The 17,716-nt window shown below is 36.5% G+C and overlaps 2 protein-coding genes across 15 annotated transcripts in view; one reads left to right on the top strand and one right to left on the bottom strand.

The window, feature by feature from the left end:
- The window catches only part of LOC115220700 (serine/arginine repetitive matrix protein 2), a 128,381-nt gene extending 123,703 nt beyond the window's left edge, over nt 1-4,678 (bottom strand). For 9 of the 14 annotated variants that reach the window (XM_029790838.2, XM_029790841.2, XM_036510386.1 and 6 more), the window contains exon 1: nt 4,447-4,677. The gene's annotated coding sequence lies outside the window, so the exon portion shown is untranslated. Of the gene's footprint in view, nt 1-4,446 lie in introns of all 14 variants that reach the window. The other 5 variants (XM_036510380.1, XM_036510377.1, XM_036510375.1 and 2 more) reach the window with 1 other exon arrangement.
- Nucleotides 4,679-4,809: 131 nt separating this feature from the next.
- Nucleotides 4,810-5,675, top strand: LOC115220702 (28S ribosomal protein S10, mitochondrial). The gene has a single exon (XM_029790849.2). The coding sequence runs from the start codon at nt 4,936-4,938 to the stop codon at nt 5,563-5,565; it is 630 nt and encodes a 209-aa protein (XP_029646709.1). The 5' UTR covers nt 4,810-4,935; the 3' UTR covers nt 5,566-5,675.
- The last annotated feature ends 12,041 nt before the right edge of the window (nt 5,676-17,716 follow it).

Raw genomic sequence — 17,716 nt, forward strand, 5'->3', positions numbered from 1 at the left:
ATCTATTCTAACTACTGTACATATTCTATATCCTCTCATCTCTTGTACCATGACACCCATAACTGAGAGGAAAGTGTTTGATTTGTGCATATTGAATATTCCCTTTTTACTACTCCTCCTTCCACCCAAATCGCAAGTCTTGACACATAAATCAGGAGTAATTACAGGCTAGCAGCCTTTACCAGCTCTTCTTTTAGACATGTTACCATGACAATATACTCTGGTCTCATCATCATTTATCTTCTGCACCATTTCTTCCATCATAAATAATGTGAAGTAGCACTGCATCTCCTACTCCACCTTATCTTTTGCCCTTATCACTCAAATTCTCTCTCACAAATTCCTTGACACTCTCTCTCTCATTACCCACCTATGTCTAACAATAGGTAGCGCTACACTTGCTTCTACTCAACCTCTTCATGCTACCTTTTACTATTAACACATTCCCTAGTAGCAGCCCTATCTATTCTCAACAATAAACTTGCGTAACTCTAATAAGAACTGTCTTGAATCCTAACCAACTGTCCAATACATGCTGGTATGGCAGACAGACTGACCCATCCCATCCCATCACTGGGTCCACCTGCTCAACCAACTCCAGCATCATTATCATACTGTCCTCTTACCCTTCTTCCATATAACTCTTGACTTTACTTTTCCCCTCTCTCTGTTACCATCCTCTCACAATAAACCTGTTCCTTTCCTTCATATGATAATCTCTTTTGCAAGCTACAAGGCAAATACTAACAGTGCTGGTATCATAAAAAGCACCTAGTACATTGAATGTTTAATAACTGATCTGAACAGCAAGAAAGGAGGGTTTCACAAGGTTCTTTAGTCTTGCTGATAGCAAGGCACCCTCTAGAGTGCTGGTGCTACAAAAAGTGCATCCAGAACACTATGTAAAGTGGCTGGTGATAGGAAGGTGATATTAGAGGAAGGTAAGGTCCTCCAACTTTTTGAATCCTATTGAACCATCCTATCCATGACAGGAAGGAAAGCAGCTATAAAAAGATGATCTTTCTCTCTCTCTCTCTCTCTCTCTCACTCACACACACACACGGTTAAGAAGTGTGCATTGTAATCACATGCCACATGGTTTGGGGTCCAGTTGAAACAGATGCCGTTAGGAATAAAGAATGTATGCTAAAGGAAGTGATAGCAAAGAGTGGAGAGATAACTGGTGAAAAAAAAAAAAGATGATGAAATAAGTAATTCTACTTCCAACTGCAGGATACTGTAGTAGTTAGAAGAGTGATGGAGGGATCAGTGATGACAGGGAATTGAGAGAGTGGTGGGGACAGCATGATAGAATCAAATTGGGTAAAAGGTCTGGTTGTGTGCGTACACATTACGCTTTCAGAACCTTAGTCTCACCATGACGGGTGGATGTTCTCAAGCAGAGCCTATTGCCAATCATCATGGTCCTTTGTCATCTCTCCTCTGAAGCCATCAGTATTTCACCCATATCTTCCAAAGTTTCCCTCTTTCACAAGCTCCATCCACATTAAAACAATTATACAGCTGTCTATCTATACACACTTCCATACCAGTGCTGTCATCTCCCCCGCACACTATATCTGATTCCTCTTATGCTCCGTTTTCTTTTCACCATATATTTTTTAGTTCATTGTTCATACACACTCATGTTGCACTTTCAGCAGAGCATACCAAATGAATTATTTTTCTTGTCTTCACAACCCCTCTGCATCCAGGGGTCATGTCTCATTACCATGTAGTTATGCAGTTCATACATAAGCATCATACAATCTACCTTTCACTCTAAGAGAAAAAAATAATTTTTTTTTTTTGTTTAACAACAAAGGTAATAGTCCTCTGAACTTTTCCCAGATGTCTTGGATATTTCAGATTTAGCATTTAGCATGGCTTCTATGGATGGATGTCCTGCCTAACACCAACCACTTCTTAGAGTGTATTAGGGCATACTTATCGTGGCCCCAACATCCATGAGGTCACCTTGTAACTAAAAGGATTATAAAGAGCCGCCACGACTGCGAGCAAGAAGAGGAATGAAGGTGAGAAGTTAATGTATGATGGAAGGAGGGTGGTGGTAGCAATAGCAGAGAGACTGTGTGTGTGTGTTGGGGAAGGGAATAATATAAGGGAGAGAAAAGGAAAGTGGGGAGACGAGTCAGAGAGTATTAGACGGTAGAATGGGTTGAGTAGGAGATTTGCGTACGTGAATATACACACATACAGAAATAATATATGTATATATATATATATACTGCATGTAATATGCACCAGACATATATACGTATATATATATGTATATAGCGAGGGAGGCATACACACACGATATATATATATACACCTAGATCCACACAATATACACACACAACATCACACATAATAACACATATACATGAAACACACACAAGTATACATGAATTGCACATATACATAACGTATATAAGTAACACCAACATGAAAACGCACCACAGACATTGTACACACACGCATACATTACATACACATACATTACACACAGGCACACACACATACAAATACGACAGTCTCTCTTTTTCATCCTCACTATATATACGCGCATATACATACGTAGAAACAGACAACCTCCAATATGTATCACACACACACACAAATTAAGTGTGTAAATATAACACACACAACATAAATTATATATATATATACACACTATATTTAGATGTAGATACTCTACAGAACACTATATTTTATCGACACTATATAACGATATACAGACATTTTAGCTATACATAAAACTATATATACACTATATGTCTATATATAGACACTACGGCGGTGCCCCAGCATGGCCGCACTAGTTAAGAAAGTACTATGTATATAGTCATAGAGCATACATTATATATATACATACATACACATATATATATATATATACACATCATATAGACACACACGCAATATATGCATACTATTATATAGTCATAGAGCATACATTATTATATATATATATATATATACATACATATGTATATATATACACACACACATTATATAGACACACACGCAATATATGCATACTATATAGGCGATCTTTAATATATACGACAATAAATGCATATTATATACAAAATGCACATTTACTCTATATATCTATTACATACATATATAATTACAATATTTTATACACATATTTATATATACATACCCATATTATACGTAATATATAATATATACAAACTAATTTACCTAAAATTTCTAAATTATACATAATATATAGATTGTACAAATTTATTTTACACAAAATTTTTATTACATAGGCAATATACATAAAACTACTATAACGCATAATACACACACAATATATATGCATACATATATATATAACACATATATATATATATATAACACACATACATATATATATATATAACACATATATATATATATAACACACATACATATATATATATATATATATATATATATATAACACATACATATATATATATAACACACATACATATATATATAACACACACACATATATATAACACACACACATATATATATAACACATATATATAGATACATATATAACACACACATATATATATATAACACATATATATAGATACATATATATATAACACATATATAACACATATATATACATATATATAAAACACATATATATATAACACACATATATATATATAACACACACATATATATATATATATATAACACACACACATATATATATATATATAACACATATATATATATATAACATATATATATACATAACATATATATATATACATAACATATATATATACATAACATATATATATATACATAACATATATATATATACATATATATAAAACACACATATATATATATAACACACACACATATATATATAACACACACACATATATATATATACATACATATATATAAAACACACACACATATATATATACATACATATATATATGTATATATATATATATAGATACATATATATATATGCGTATGTATGTATGAGTGTGTCTACGTGTGTGCAGACTGCTAGTCTTGTTTCGCCATAGCAGCAGTCGTTACTACCAAGTAGAGTGAAGAGTAAAAATATGGTTATGGCTAAGTCCTGTTACGGCTATACATACATATATATATATATTATATATATAAATACACACACACCACTTAACAGATCGTTTTTATTTTTCACTGAATAATCAACAATATACAATTAACAACAATCTTCAGACAAATATAATTCTGTTACGTGCGTGTGTGATGCAAGCCTATATTTTTTTTCCTATCTTCTGCTCACATTTTCGACAAGGCAGAAAAATTTTAACCTTATACAATGTCTACGAAGATTTGAAATCAAGTTTATTTTATAAAGGCGTGCTATATATTCTTTTATAAGATAGCAGTAGTTTAGTTTAGCTTCAAATCTTTACTTACCAGTCAAATATTTTCGTTGGAAATGGTCAGTGTAATAATCTAAAACATATCAAAGCCATAGCAGGCAACAAAGTGGAGTCATCTTGTCAAGACTTTTCGCTTTTTTTTTATTATTGCTTTCCTTTCTTTTCCTTTGCCTCTATCAAATTTGTTCGGTAGTTTCCGTCGACTCGATCGGAATAGAACGATTTATCACTTCGTCAATTTCCGACAGTTTTCGGTTCTACGACTTCTATTTTGTCTTGACTTTTACTTTACAAGGAGGAGGAGAAGTGAGGTGGTGGGGGCGGCGAGAAGTGAGGTGGTGAGGTGGCAGCAGCGGCGTGAAGTAAGCTGGTGGCGGCGACGGAAAGTGAAGTGGTGGTGGCGGCGGCGAAAAGAAGAAGAGGGAATGAAATGGAAAAAAAAAAGAGGAAGTGACGTATTAGTATCGGAAGTGACGACAGCTATCGACCATTTCTCCTTTAATTTGTGCAACGTCTAATAATAATGAAACTTTTGACAAATATTTCTAAATTATGTCAACATGTCTCTAGAAATTCTCGATGCACGTCTACTCTGCTGTTCCCTGTTAGGCTAAATCCTTTAAAATGCAGCAGCCATTTACCGCGTACACCCGGCTCCATCTCCAACTATAGCCCTGTCTCTTGTTTCAGCCATGGACCGACCTCCCCCAACATAAAAGAAGATCACGTTGTTGTAAATCATAATATTAATGGTCAACTGACCGATTCTGATGCAGAACTGGACTGTTTATATCGTAAAATAGATGTGGAAGTGAAAGGACATGACCCTGCTGTTATCAACAGCTACGAGAAATTCGTTCGGATGGCCGCCGAGGGCCTCGGGGTCCAGATCGGCAGCGTGTTTACGCCGCCCAAGGTCATCACTCGGTACACCCTACTGAAATCTGTTCACATTTATAAGAAACATCGTGTCCAATACGAAAATCGGACTCACTTTCGCGTCATAGAATTCATTCATTTAACAGGATCGACGGCAGATACCATTCTGGAGTATGTACAGCGGAATTTACCCGAAGGGATGGCCATGAAAGTCACAAAACATCGGATAGAAGCTTTACCCGAACATGTTGATGCTGCTACGATCGAGAAATAAGCTACAATTCCGTTGTTTATTTATAAATTTTATAGCACCCTGAAATGCTTTAAAGACTTTTGTAATTTATATGGGTTTTTTATAAAAAAAAAAAAAAATCAAACCGTAAATTAATTATTGTTGTTTTTATTGTTTTGTTTTGTTCTTTTCTTTTTGTCGATCAAAATTTTGTGAAAATAGCGAAACGCGACGATTCTCGTCTCCTCTCTTTGCACAGCAGACTTATTTACTTCGTGTGGACCATTGGTGAACAATAGCGCCGTTGCAGATATATATATATATATTACAAGATAAAAAGAAATCAATAGTTTATTGCATTTCAGTGTAAGAACGACACAAGAGTATCTTATAACTCCGTAAAAACAAACATATCGATGCATTACGTGAAGCACCATTTTTTTTCTACCTTTGTGTGAGTGTGCATTATATATACATATATATATATATATATACATATATATATATACATACATATATATATACATACATACATATATACATATATATATATACATATATATATATACATATATATATATATATACATACACATATATATATACATACATATATATATATATACTTTATAATAGGGTCCAGCAAAGATTTGCTTTACCACATACCGAAGTTTAGAAATAGCAGCCAAAGAACCTTATTATAAGGTATTACTTTAGTTTACCGTGATATGGTCCTTTTTCATGCCGAATTCTACTTGGTGAAATTATTGATTACTAGTTAATTAATTAATTTTACCCTTTGTTATTATATATATATATATATAGAGAGAGAGAGAGGGGGATGGTATTATTAAAATACCATCACAGGTGGTAAGCGAATTGTCAACCGTACAGGCAAATTAATAAAATATATACATACAATATTAGATATGTACATATATACACAAGGGTACTATATGAGTACCTATATCGCTAAAGATAGCAGTCAAAAAATACTTCTGTGACTATTAGGTGGTACAGAAGTATTTTTTGATTTCTATAGCATCCTTGTGTATATATGTACATATCTAATATTGTATGTATATATTTTATATATATATATACATACATCGTTGCTATTATGTTCAACTGTCGTATGTCCAAATTTGACCAAATGCGGTTTTTTTATTTTTTATTTTGCTTGCAGTAACCGGTTCTTTTGGGTAAAACTATCGTATTTCCAGCTGCTTCGGATGCCAAGATATGAAAATTGTCAAAAAACAACGGTTTAGCATTTTGCAAAAGTGTAGTAAGTCACGCATACGACAGTTTTGTTAAAATATTTCTGGCTGAAAATATCATACATGCATGGAGTTAGGATTTTATACACCCAATAAAGTATTATACTGTTGCTAATTTAAAAAGAAATTGGAATGGTGAAACTAATTTTCCGTCTTCTGAAAAAAAAAAAAGGGCAATCTTTCGTCTCTAGTAGACCTTTCCGTCGACTTCCGTAAAAATTTTTTTTTTTTACATATGGGCTTGCGGGAACTTTTGAAGTAATGAGAGCGAAAGAGACTAAGAGAAAGCGATTGTATGACGAGGGAAGTTCTTTTGAAGTTACCGTGCATGGGAACATTGATGGACATGTGTGTGTTTGATGGGGTGTGGGAGACAGACAGTATGTTGTGTAAGTGAAGTGCTTCTGTTAGTGTGTGAAAGAAAGAGATAACTGAAATTTTTTACTCGGTGTATGTGTATATGTATGTATATTACTTCAAAAGTTCCCGCAAGCCCATATGTAAAAAAAAAAAATTTTTACGGAAATCGACGGAAAGGTCTACTAGAGACGAAAGATCGCCAAAAAAAGGCAACGTTTTGGATTTACGACACTTTTGCATAATAGCAACGACATATAATTTTGATTGAGGAAAAGCGAAGTCGGATGTTGGTCGACACACGAGACTATTATTACGAAACATTTGTCCACAGTTCTGCAATCGAACCCTGGAGCAAGTGATTGCAAAATAACATTTCCTGTCATGGCGGCGAGCTGGCAGAAACGTTAGCATTGCGGACGAAATGCACAGCGGTATTTCTTCTGCCGCTACGTTTCTGAGTTCGAATTCCGCCGAGGTCGACTTTGCCTTTCATCCTTTCGGGGTCGATCTAATCGACTTGGTCGTCCCCTTCCCCAAAAATGTCGGGGTTTTGTGCTTAGAGTAAGAAAACATAAACAAAACATTTCCTTATACGTCACTCCTGCAACTGTAAAGTTACATAAGTGAATCAAAGTTGATTTGATCGACTAAAATCTTTCAAGGCAGAGACAGCACTCCAGCATGAATATACACTTTATATAGATAAATACATTGATAGATACGGTGCTCCAGCATGACCGCATGGTTGAAATGCACATATGTTTGTGTGTATATATAATGCATGCGAAGCCATTGATCACTCTATAATCGGGCATATAATTAATTACTGCTCTAACTTTTAAAGTGTGCTTCTTTTTCGTATCCACTGATATATATATATATATATATTAATAATTTATTATTATTAATATCCAAACTCATAAAGATATACCCGTGTGAAAGAACTTATTGTATTAAAAATATATATAAATAAATAAATATAATGTATAAAATAAATTTGATAGTTTAAAAGTTTTGAACTATATATATATATATATAAATATATATACGCATATATCTTGGGTAATAATGTCATTAAAGCTTGTAGGTTAAGTTTAAATATCCTGGTTTATAATATGTCTTTATAATGACAAAAACTACTTTGATAATCGAAGTTCAAAAGCGAACCTTTATTTGTTTAACCCTATTTCACAAACTCTGGCGTTTGCAGAGAACGACTGATGTTGGCGACTACGGAAAGGAATCAACTAAATTCATGCAATTCTTTCTATGCATCACTTTACATTATTTCATAGGAACGGAGGAAATATCTAGATTTCTTTTTCTTTCTGTTTTCAAAAATTTTTTTTTTAAAGATTTTGCAGTTTCGGATTAAGAACTCTACATACGCTGTAAAGATAATTGAATTTATTTTTTTTTTATCTATTTCTTATTTCAGTGTTTAGACTGCGACCATGCTGGAGTGCTGTCTCAGCCTTCAAAAGATTTTAGTCGTACAAATCAACTCTAGTACTTATTTTTAATCCTGATACTTATTCTACCGGTTTCTTTGCTGAACCGCTAAGTTGAGATGACCCAAAGCCAACCCCGGTTGTGTTAAGAGGTGGTATGGCAGAATCAGCACGCCGGGCAAAATGCTTAGCGTTATTTCGTCTGCCGTTACGTTGTGAGTTCAAATTCCACCGAGGTAGACTTTGCCTTTCATCCTTTCGGGGTCGATAAATTAAGGACCAGATACGCACTGGGGTCGATGTAATCGACTTAATACCTATGTCTGTCCTTGTTTGTCCCCTCTGTGTTTAGCCCCTTGTGGGTAATAAAGAAATAGGTATTTCGCCTGCCGCTACGTTCTGAGTTCAAATTCCGCCGAGGTCGACTTTGCCTTTCATCCTTTCAAGGGCGATTAAATAAGTACCAGTTACGCACTTGGGTCGATGTAATCGACTTAATACCTATGTCTGTCCTTGTTTGTCCCCTTGTGGGTAATAAAGAAATAGGTATTTCGTCTGCTGCTACGTTCTGAGTTCAAATTCCACCGAGGTCGACTTTGCCTTTAATCCTTTCGAGGGCGATTAAATAAGTACCAGTTACGCACTTGGGTCGATGTAATCGACTTAATACCTATGTCTGTCCTTGTTTGTCCCCTTGTGGGTAATAAAGAAATAGGTATTTCGTTTGCCGCTACGTTCTGAGTTCAAATTCCGCCGAGGTCAACTTTGCCTTTCATCCTTTCGAGGGCGATTAAATAAGTACCAGTTACGTACTAGGGTCGATATAATCGACTTAATCTGTCTGTTTGTCCTCTCTGTGTTTAGCCCCTTGTGGGTAGTAAAGAAATAGGTATTTTGTCTGCCACTATGTTCTGAGTTCAAATTCCGCCGAGGTCGACTTTGCCTTTCATCCTTTCGGGGTCGATGAAATAAGTACCAGTTACGTACTAGGGTCGATATAATTGACTTATTCCGTTTGTCCTCTCTGTGTTTAGCCCCTTGTGGGCACGTGTGAGTGTATACAATGGAATTTCGCTTTCCATCTACCAGATATAATCACATGGCTTTGGTTGGTCCAGGGACATAGTTGGAAAGCAAGCTTCTTCATAGACAGTTATGCCCTGGACAATTTTTTGACTTTTTTCTGAATATTTTAAACAGGAAAATTACAAAGAATCGGCAAAATAAAAAAAAAATTGGAAAAATGCCAAAAATTAGAAAGTTTGAGTCGGTTTCTTATTACGAAATGGATAAGGGTTATGTAAGCTAAAACAATGAAATTTTGAAAAATTGTTTTTGCAGAATCACAATCGCTTAAAATTTGAAAATCTGAAAGAAAAAAATTTCAAAAAAAATAAAAGCAAAGAATAATAAATTAACAGGGTGGGTGGCGCTTGTATTGAAACTGCCAAATAAATTCTAAACACCTCTTTCTTACCCTCTCCTTCCTTTACTTCTCTCGCTCTCCTTTTCTATTTCTTCCCTCCCTCTTTCCTCTTTCTATATCGTACGTTTTCTCTCCCACTTCATTTGGCCTGCTAGAAATAGCAACCAAAAGGCGGTGAGCTGGCAGAATCGTTAGCGCACCGGGCAAAATGCTTAGCGGTATTTTGTCTGTCTTTACGTTCTGAGTTCAAATTCCGCCGAGGTCGACTTTACCTTTCATCCTTTCGGGGTCAATTAAATAAATACCAGTTACGCACTGGGCTAGATATAATCGACTTAATCCGTCTGTCCTTGTTTGTCTTTAGCCCCTTGTAGGTAGTAAAGAAATAGTTATTTCGTCTGCCGCTACATTCTGAGTTCAAATTCCACCGAGGTCGACTTTGCCTTTTGTCCTTTCTGGGTCGATTAAATAAGTACCAGTTATGCACTGGGTTTGATATAATCGACTTAATCCGTTTGTCCTCTCTGTGTTTAGCCCTTTGTGGGTGGTAAAGAAAATAGAAATAGCAACCAAGACTTCTTCAAATTATCTACATAACTATTTCCTTTAAAATTAGAAAAACACACCATGGTCCGAGGTACTTCACATCTGAGGAAAAAAAAACCCAAAAAACAACGCTTGATGGTTGTGGTTGGAAGACCTTTTGATTATTATTATAGTCTCTAGATTTAGCAGATTTAACAGATCTGCTAAATCTAGAGGCTGGAGTAGGTCCATATATTATATTATTATCTACAGAAAGCCATTATAGACTGCATAAATGTGGAAGGTCATGTTATTTTATGGATAAAATTTATTTAGTGGCCTACCTTTCATAGACTACCATATCTTTCATCTTTTTGACTTATTTCAATCACTGGATTACAGCTATGGTGAGACACTGCCTAGAAGGGTTTTAATTGAATAAACAACTCCAATATTAATTTTTTTGTTAAGAGCCTGGTATTTCTCCTATCAGTTACGACAATGTAAACAAACCAAACTCCAGTTGTTAAGTTGCAGGGCCAAACACATCATCATCATCATCATTTAACGTCTGCTTTCCATGCTAGCATGGGTTGGACGATTTGACTGAGGACTGGCGAACCAGATGGCTGCACCAGGCTCCAATCTGATCTGGCAGAGTTTCTACAGCTGGATGCCCTTCCTAATGCCAACCACTCCGAGAGTGTAGTGGGTGCTTTTACGTGCCACTGGCACGAGGGCCAGTCTTGCAGTTCTGGCAACAGCCACGCTTGAAATGGTGTTTTTTACATGCCACCTGCACATATACATACATAAAAGGTAAAGGTGAAAAGACTCCTTTTGGTCATGCATGACCATGGGATTGCACCTAGAAAATTACCTTCTGATGTACAAGTCTGGGTATGGTTGCTAATGGAAGACCAGCAGTCGTCTATGCATTCCAACTTTGTCTCTCCACGCCACTGATGTTATCCAAGGGAAAGGCAAAAGCCAATACAGTTTGGCATCAGTAATGTCGTAACTCATTTCTACAGCTGAGTGAACTGGAGCAACGTGAAATAAAGTGCCTTGCTCAAGAACACAACACACGACCGGTCCGGGATCAAACTCACTACCTTATGATTGTGAGCCTGACACTCTAACCACTGAGTCACACATCTTCAGATGCATGCATATATATATATACATATATTGTTGTTTGTTCCTTCTCAAGCCACACCTGGCTCGTTAGGGTCGGTTTCCTTGATGTACAGGACCCCACCTGGAAGGGACACCAGTCCGTCGCAGGTGAGCTGCAAGATGCAGGAGGAAAGAATGGGAGAATGTTGTGGCGTGAGAGTCAGCAAAAGTTCGTCATTACCTTCTGCCGGAGCCGTGTGGAGCTTAGGTGTTTCACTCATAAACACACACATCGCCCAGTCTGCGATTTGAACCCATGATCCCTTGACCGTGAGTCCGCTGCTCTAACCTCCACATATATATATATATATATATATAAAGAGAGAGAGAGATTTATATGTATATATCAGGCTTCCATACAGTTTCTATACAAATTCACTTCCAAAAGCATTGGTCAGCTCAGGGCTGTAGAAAAGACACTTGCCCAAGATTCCACACAGTGGAACTGAACCTAAAACCATGCAGTTGCAATATAACCTTCTTAACCGCATAGCCATACCTGCACCTATAAAACATGTATTTTTAATAGCAAATACAGGCATGGCTGTATGGTGAGAAGTTTGCTTCCCAACCACATGGAACCTGGTTCAGTTCCACTGGGTGGCACCTTGGGCAACTATAGCCTCGAGCCAACTAAACCTTTGTGAGTGGATTTGGTAGATGGAAATATCTGTGTATGTGTGTTTGTGTTTGTCTCCCATCACTATTTGATAACTGGTGTTGTTTTGTTTACATCCCTGTAACTTAGCGGTTCAACATAACAGACCAATACAATAAGTACCAGGCTGTAAAAATAATAAATACTGAGGTGAATTCGTTCAACTGAAATCCTTCATGGCAGTGCTGTAGCATGGCCCCAGTTCAATGACAGAAACAAGTAAAAGAAGTTAATACATGCAAAAACAGTTTTAAGAAAAGAAAAATACAAGATAAATACAAATAATAGTATTCTGGAAATTGATGGGATGGTCATGTGCGGAATACTTCAGTTTGATCAGAGTTGACATGGTCTAGGACAAAACAACTCCTCCAAGCCAACAAACGACGCCTCTATGTTGGTGTTCAGCTAGCTGGAAACAGCAGCTAAATCTCTACTTTCAATCACACTGGTGAGGTTGACTTCTTTTTTATAACTTGACCTGCAAGAAATAGCAACCAAATCTCCAAACTGATTTACTGCCTTATGCATCTTTTATCTTTTCTTTAACTTATTTCAGTCATTGTATCGCAGCCATGCTGGAGCACCATCTTGAAAGGTTTTGCTGGCTAAATTGACTCCAGTACATATTTTTTTAAAGCCTAGTACTTATTCTATGGTTTCTTTTTGCCAAACTGCTAAGTTACAGAACCATAATAAACCAACACTGGTTTATAAAGCAAGGAAGGGGGGACAAACACACACACACATTCACTGGGTTTCTTTATTTTCTGTCAACCAAATACATTCACAATGTTTTGGTCAGTTTGGGCCTTTAGCTTCTGCTATAGCCCCAAACTATATTGTGTTTGGGGCTATAGCTCCAAACACAATGTGTATCATTCGAGTGCATAGCAAATGCCGTTGTTATGTCAATGACACCTGTGCTGGTGGCACATAAAAAGCACCCACTGCACTCTTGGAGTGGTTGGTGTAAGGAAGGGCATCCAGCTGTAGAAACCAGACCAAACCAGATTGGAACCTAGTGTAGCTCACCAGTTTTCAGTCAAACCATCCAATCCATGCCAGAATGGAAAGCAGACATCAAATGATGATGATGATGATGATGATGATAAGTATCACACTAGATAAAGAAAGTGAAATAAGAGAACTAGACTAAACCCAAACATACAGATACTTAAGAATCAATTAAGGAGATAATAAGGAAGAGACAATATAGAACAAGTAAGGTTGGGACTTTAAACAGAGTTCAATGTGAAAAATAATAAAATAGGTATTGATACTCTAGCTGCCTCGGTCATAAACTACACTTAGAATATTCTTAATTGGACACTAAATGAACTAATCAAACTAGACAGGAAAACAAGAAAAATAATGATGTTATATGTGTGGCTGTGTAATAAGAAGTTTGTTATATGGATGGCTGTGTGGTAAGAAGCTTGCTTCCCAACCACATGGTTCCGGGTTCAGTCCCACTGTGTGGTACCTTGGGCAAGTGTCTTCTACTACAGCTTTGGACTGAACAAAGCCTTGTGAGTGGATTTGGTAGACAGAAACTTAAAGAAGCCTGTTGTATATATGTGTGTGTGTGTGTATATATCATCATCGTTTAGCGTCCGCTTTCCATGCTAGCATGGGTTGGACGGTTCAACTGGGGTCTGGGAAGCCAGAAGGCTGCACAGGCCCAGTCTGATCTGGCAATGTTTCTATGGCTGGATGCCCTTCCTAACGCCAACCATTCCTTGAGTGTAGTGGGTGCTTTTTACATGCCACCGGCACAGGTGCCAGACGAGGCTAGCAAACGGCCACGAATTGGATGGTGCTTTTTACGCGTCACCGGCACGGAGGCCAGGCGACGCTCGCAACGGCCACAATCGGATGGTTCTCTTATGTGCCACCGGCACTGGTATCACAGTTACAATTTCCATTGATGTTGATCGATTTTGATTTTGATTTTGATTTTCACTTGCCTCAACAGATGAATATGCTTGTGTATCTGTGTTTCCCCGCCTCATGGCTTGACAACCGATATTGGTGTGTTTACATCTTGGTTCGGCAAAAGAGACCGATAGAATAAGTACTAGGCTTACAAAGAATAAGTCCTGGGGTTGATTTGTTTGACTAAAAGTGGTGCTGAAGCATGGCCACAGTCAAATGACTGAAATGATAAAAAAATGAAAGAAAAGAACAAAATTGAAGTTGGCAGAGGCCTTATACAATTAAAAGGACTACAGAAATATCTAACTCAGAACAAAGGAAAACTGGTACAAACAGCCACAAAGCATGAGCAAAACCAAAAAAATAAATTGTTTTCAGTCTTCAAGGAAGTTGAAAAATACAAAAAGAGGTCAAAATACCTGACGATTATGAGGAAAAAGAAGAAACAACAAAAGCTGCAAAACAACTGAAATCTAAACTAAAATTGGAACAACAAAATATCTTGATAAAACAGGGGCAAGAAAAGTTGTTTGACCTTAACCAGTTGAGCATGTCTCTTAGTGGCTGACGGTATGTTCATCTCTGACCACAAGCAGAAGTAGTGGGGGAGCATCATAGCCGTGTGTTGAGAGGGATTCTTTGGGGTTTGAATAATTCACCTCTGGAGACATGAGTGTTTCGTTCAACATCCTTAAACAACCCTCATTCAGGGACCTTTTGAGCAGGATGGGTTACTCAACCAGAAGAAAATTCTAACTGGGCCCCATATGCAAGGCCGTGCGCTGTTTATCTCGATATGAGATCACCATTTCGCACACATATGGTTGTGATGCATGTCGTTGTGTACCCTTATCAGATGGGCAGTCATGATGAGTATACTGGGCTTCGTATATTTTACCCCAGTGTCACTTTGATGGCATGCACTGCTCTCTCACTCAATAATAATAATAATAATAATAATAATAATAATAATCCATTCTATAATAGGCACAAGGCCTGAAATTTTGGGAGATAGATGATTACATTGACATCAGTGCTTGACTAGTACTTATTTCATCAACCCTGAAAGGATGAAATGCAAAGTCGATCTCAGTGGAATTTGAGCTCAGAACACAGAAACTGACAAAATGCCAGCAAGCATTCTACCTGGTGTGCTAACGATTCTACCAGCTTGCCACCTTAGTAATAATAATAACAATCCATTCTACTGTAGACACAATGCCTAAAATTTTAGGGGAAGTGGTTTAGTCGATCACATCGACCCCAGTACTTAACTGGTACTTAATTTATCGATCCCGAAAGGATGATAGGCAAAGTCAACCTCAGCAGAATTTGAACTTGGAATGCCACTAAGCATTTTGCCCAGTATGCCAATGATTGGGCCAGCTTGCCACCATCACTAATGATAATAATAATAATAATAATCCTTTCTACTATAGGCAAAAGGCCTGAAATTTGGGAGAAGGGAATAGTCGATTACATTGATCCCAGCACTCAACTAGTACTTGATTTATTGACCCCAAAAGGATGAAAAACAAAGTCGACCTCAGTGGAATTTGAACTCAGAATGCAGTGACAGGCGAAATACCACTAAGCTTTTTGTCCAGTGTGCTAACAATTCTGCCAGCTCACTGCCTTAATAATAATAGTAATACTGATGATAATAAAGATGACGATGTCAATACTGATTGCTTACAATAATTCAGTAATTTACCACAGTAAATGTGTCATCATAAACATGAGTGTCTGTATATATATATGTATGAGAGTATCTATCTATCTATCTGTCTTCTATCTGTCTGTCTGTCTATCTATCTATATATCTATCTATCTACCTATATATGTATGTGAGTATAGATATATATATATTTTTAATATATAAGCATGGCTGTGTGGTAAGAAGCTTGCTTCCCAAACACATGATTTCAGGTTCAGTCACATTGCATGGCACCTTTGGCAAGAGTCTTCTACTATAGCCTTTGGCTGACCAAAGCCTTGCGAGTGAATTTGGTAGACAGAAACTAAAAGAAGGCCAACGTATATATATATATATATATATACATATATGTATACATACACATATGTATACATATATATACGTATATATATATATATATATATATATATATATATATATATATTATATATATATATATATATATATATATTTACATATATATATATGTATACATATATATAAGTATACATCATCATCATCATCATCATTGTTTAGCGTCCGTTATATATATATATATATATATGTGTGTGTGTGTGTGTGTGTGTCTGTGTGTGTGTGTGTCTTCGTGTTTGTCCCCAATCACCAAATGACAACTGATGTTGGTATGTTTAGCAGTTCAGCAAGAAAAAACAAAAACCGATAGCATAAGTACTAAGCTTTAAAAAAAAAAAGTCCTGGTGGCAATTTGTTTGACTAAAACCTTTCAAGACAGTGCTCCAGCATGGCCACAGTCAAATGACTGAAATAAGTAAAAGAACATATATATTTTCTCTGATTCTTTCTGTGTTCCTTTGTGTGGAAGAGCATAGGCTCGAAACGTTAAAGACTTTTGCACTTCCCGAGCATTATACTAATACATCTGTTTGTTGTCTACACCACCTGTCTTCGTCCTTTGTTTTTTTTTGTGAATTCTCCCTATATATATATATATAATATATATATATAGAGAGAGAGAGAGAGAGAGAGAGAGAAAGAGAGAGAGAGAGAGAGATAGGCTGCAATGGGTAAACTGTCTCCATTTTATACTTTTAATTTCATGCATTTGCACTGTTTGTTTTTGATTTTGTTGACTACACAGTACAGTAGGATCAGTTGGGCATCATCTGTGAGAAAAAAAAGCACCATAATGCAATTTACTCTGCCAGAAACTTGGAAACGGCATGCTGTACTTCTTAGCATTCACACTGGAAGCTCCAATACAAATATTTCAGAATGTTTGGGTGTCAATCTAAAGACAGTGCAGAGGATTCAGAAAGAGTTGAATGAGTCTAATGGTGATTACGAAGGTACGGCAGCTCAGAAAACTCACTCTGATAAGAAAAGAACTCTTGAATTTGTTGGTGAGATCCAGGCCATGATTGATAATGATCCTTCTAAGTCAATCAGATCCATTGCCAGAGACATGGGAGTGTCTGGGTTTCTTATCAGGCAAGTAGTGCATGAAGACAATCAGTATTCCTCATACAAGATGAGAAAGGGACAATTTTTATCCCAAGCTATCAAGGAAAGTGGAAAGACCATGCTAAAAAGTTTTTTAACAAACTGAAGCATCCCCTCCAACTGAACATGCTTTGGTTTTTCTCAGAGAAGAAAAAATTTCTGCCAGAATCAGATGGTAAACACAGAACAACTGTTGGCA

The sequence above is a fragment of the Octopus sinensis genome, linkage group LG17, assembly GCF_006345805.1.
Source record: "Octopus sinensis linkage group LG17, ASM634580v1, whole genome shotgun sequence".
NCBI lineage: Eukaryota > Metazoa > Mollusca > Cephalopoda > Octopoda > Octopodidae > Octopus > Octopus sinensis.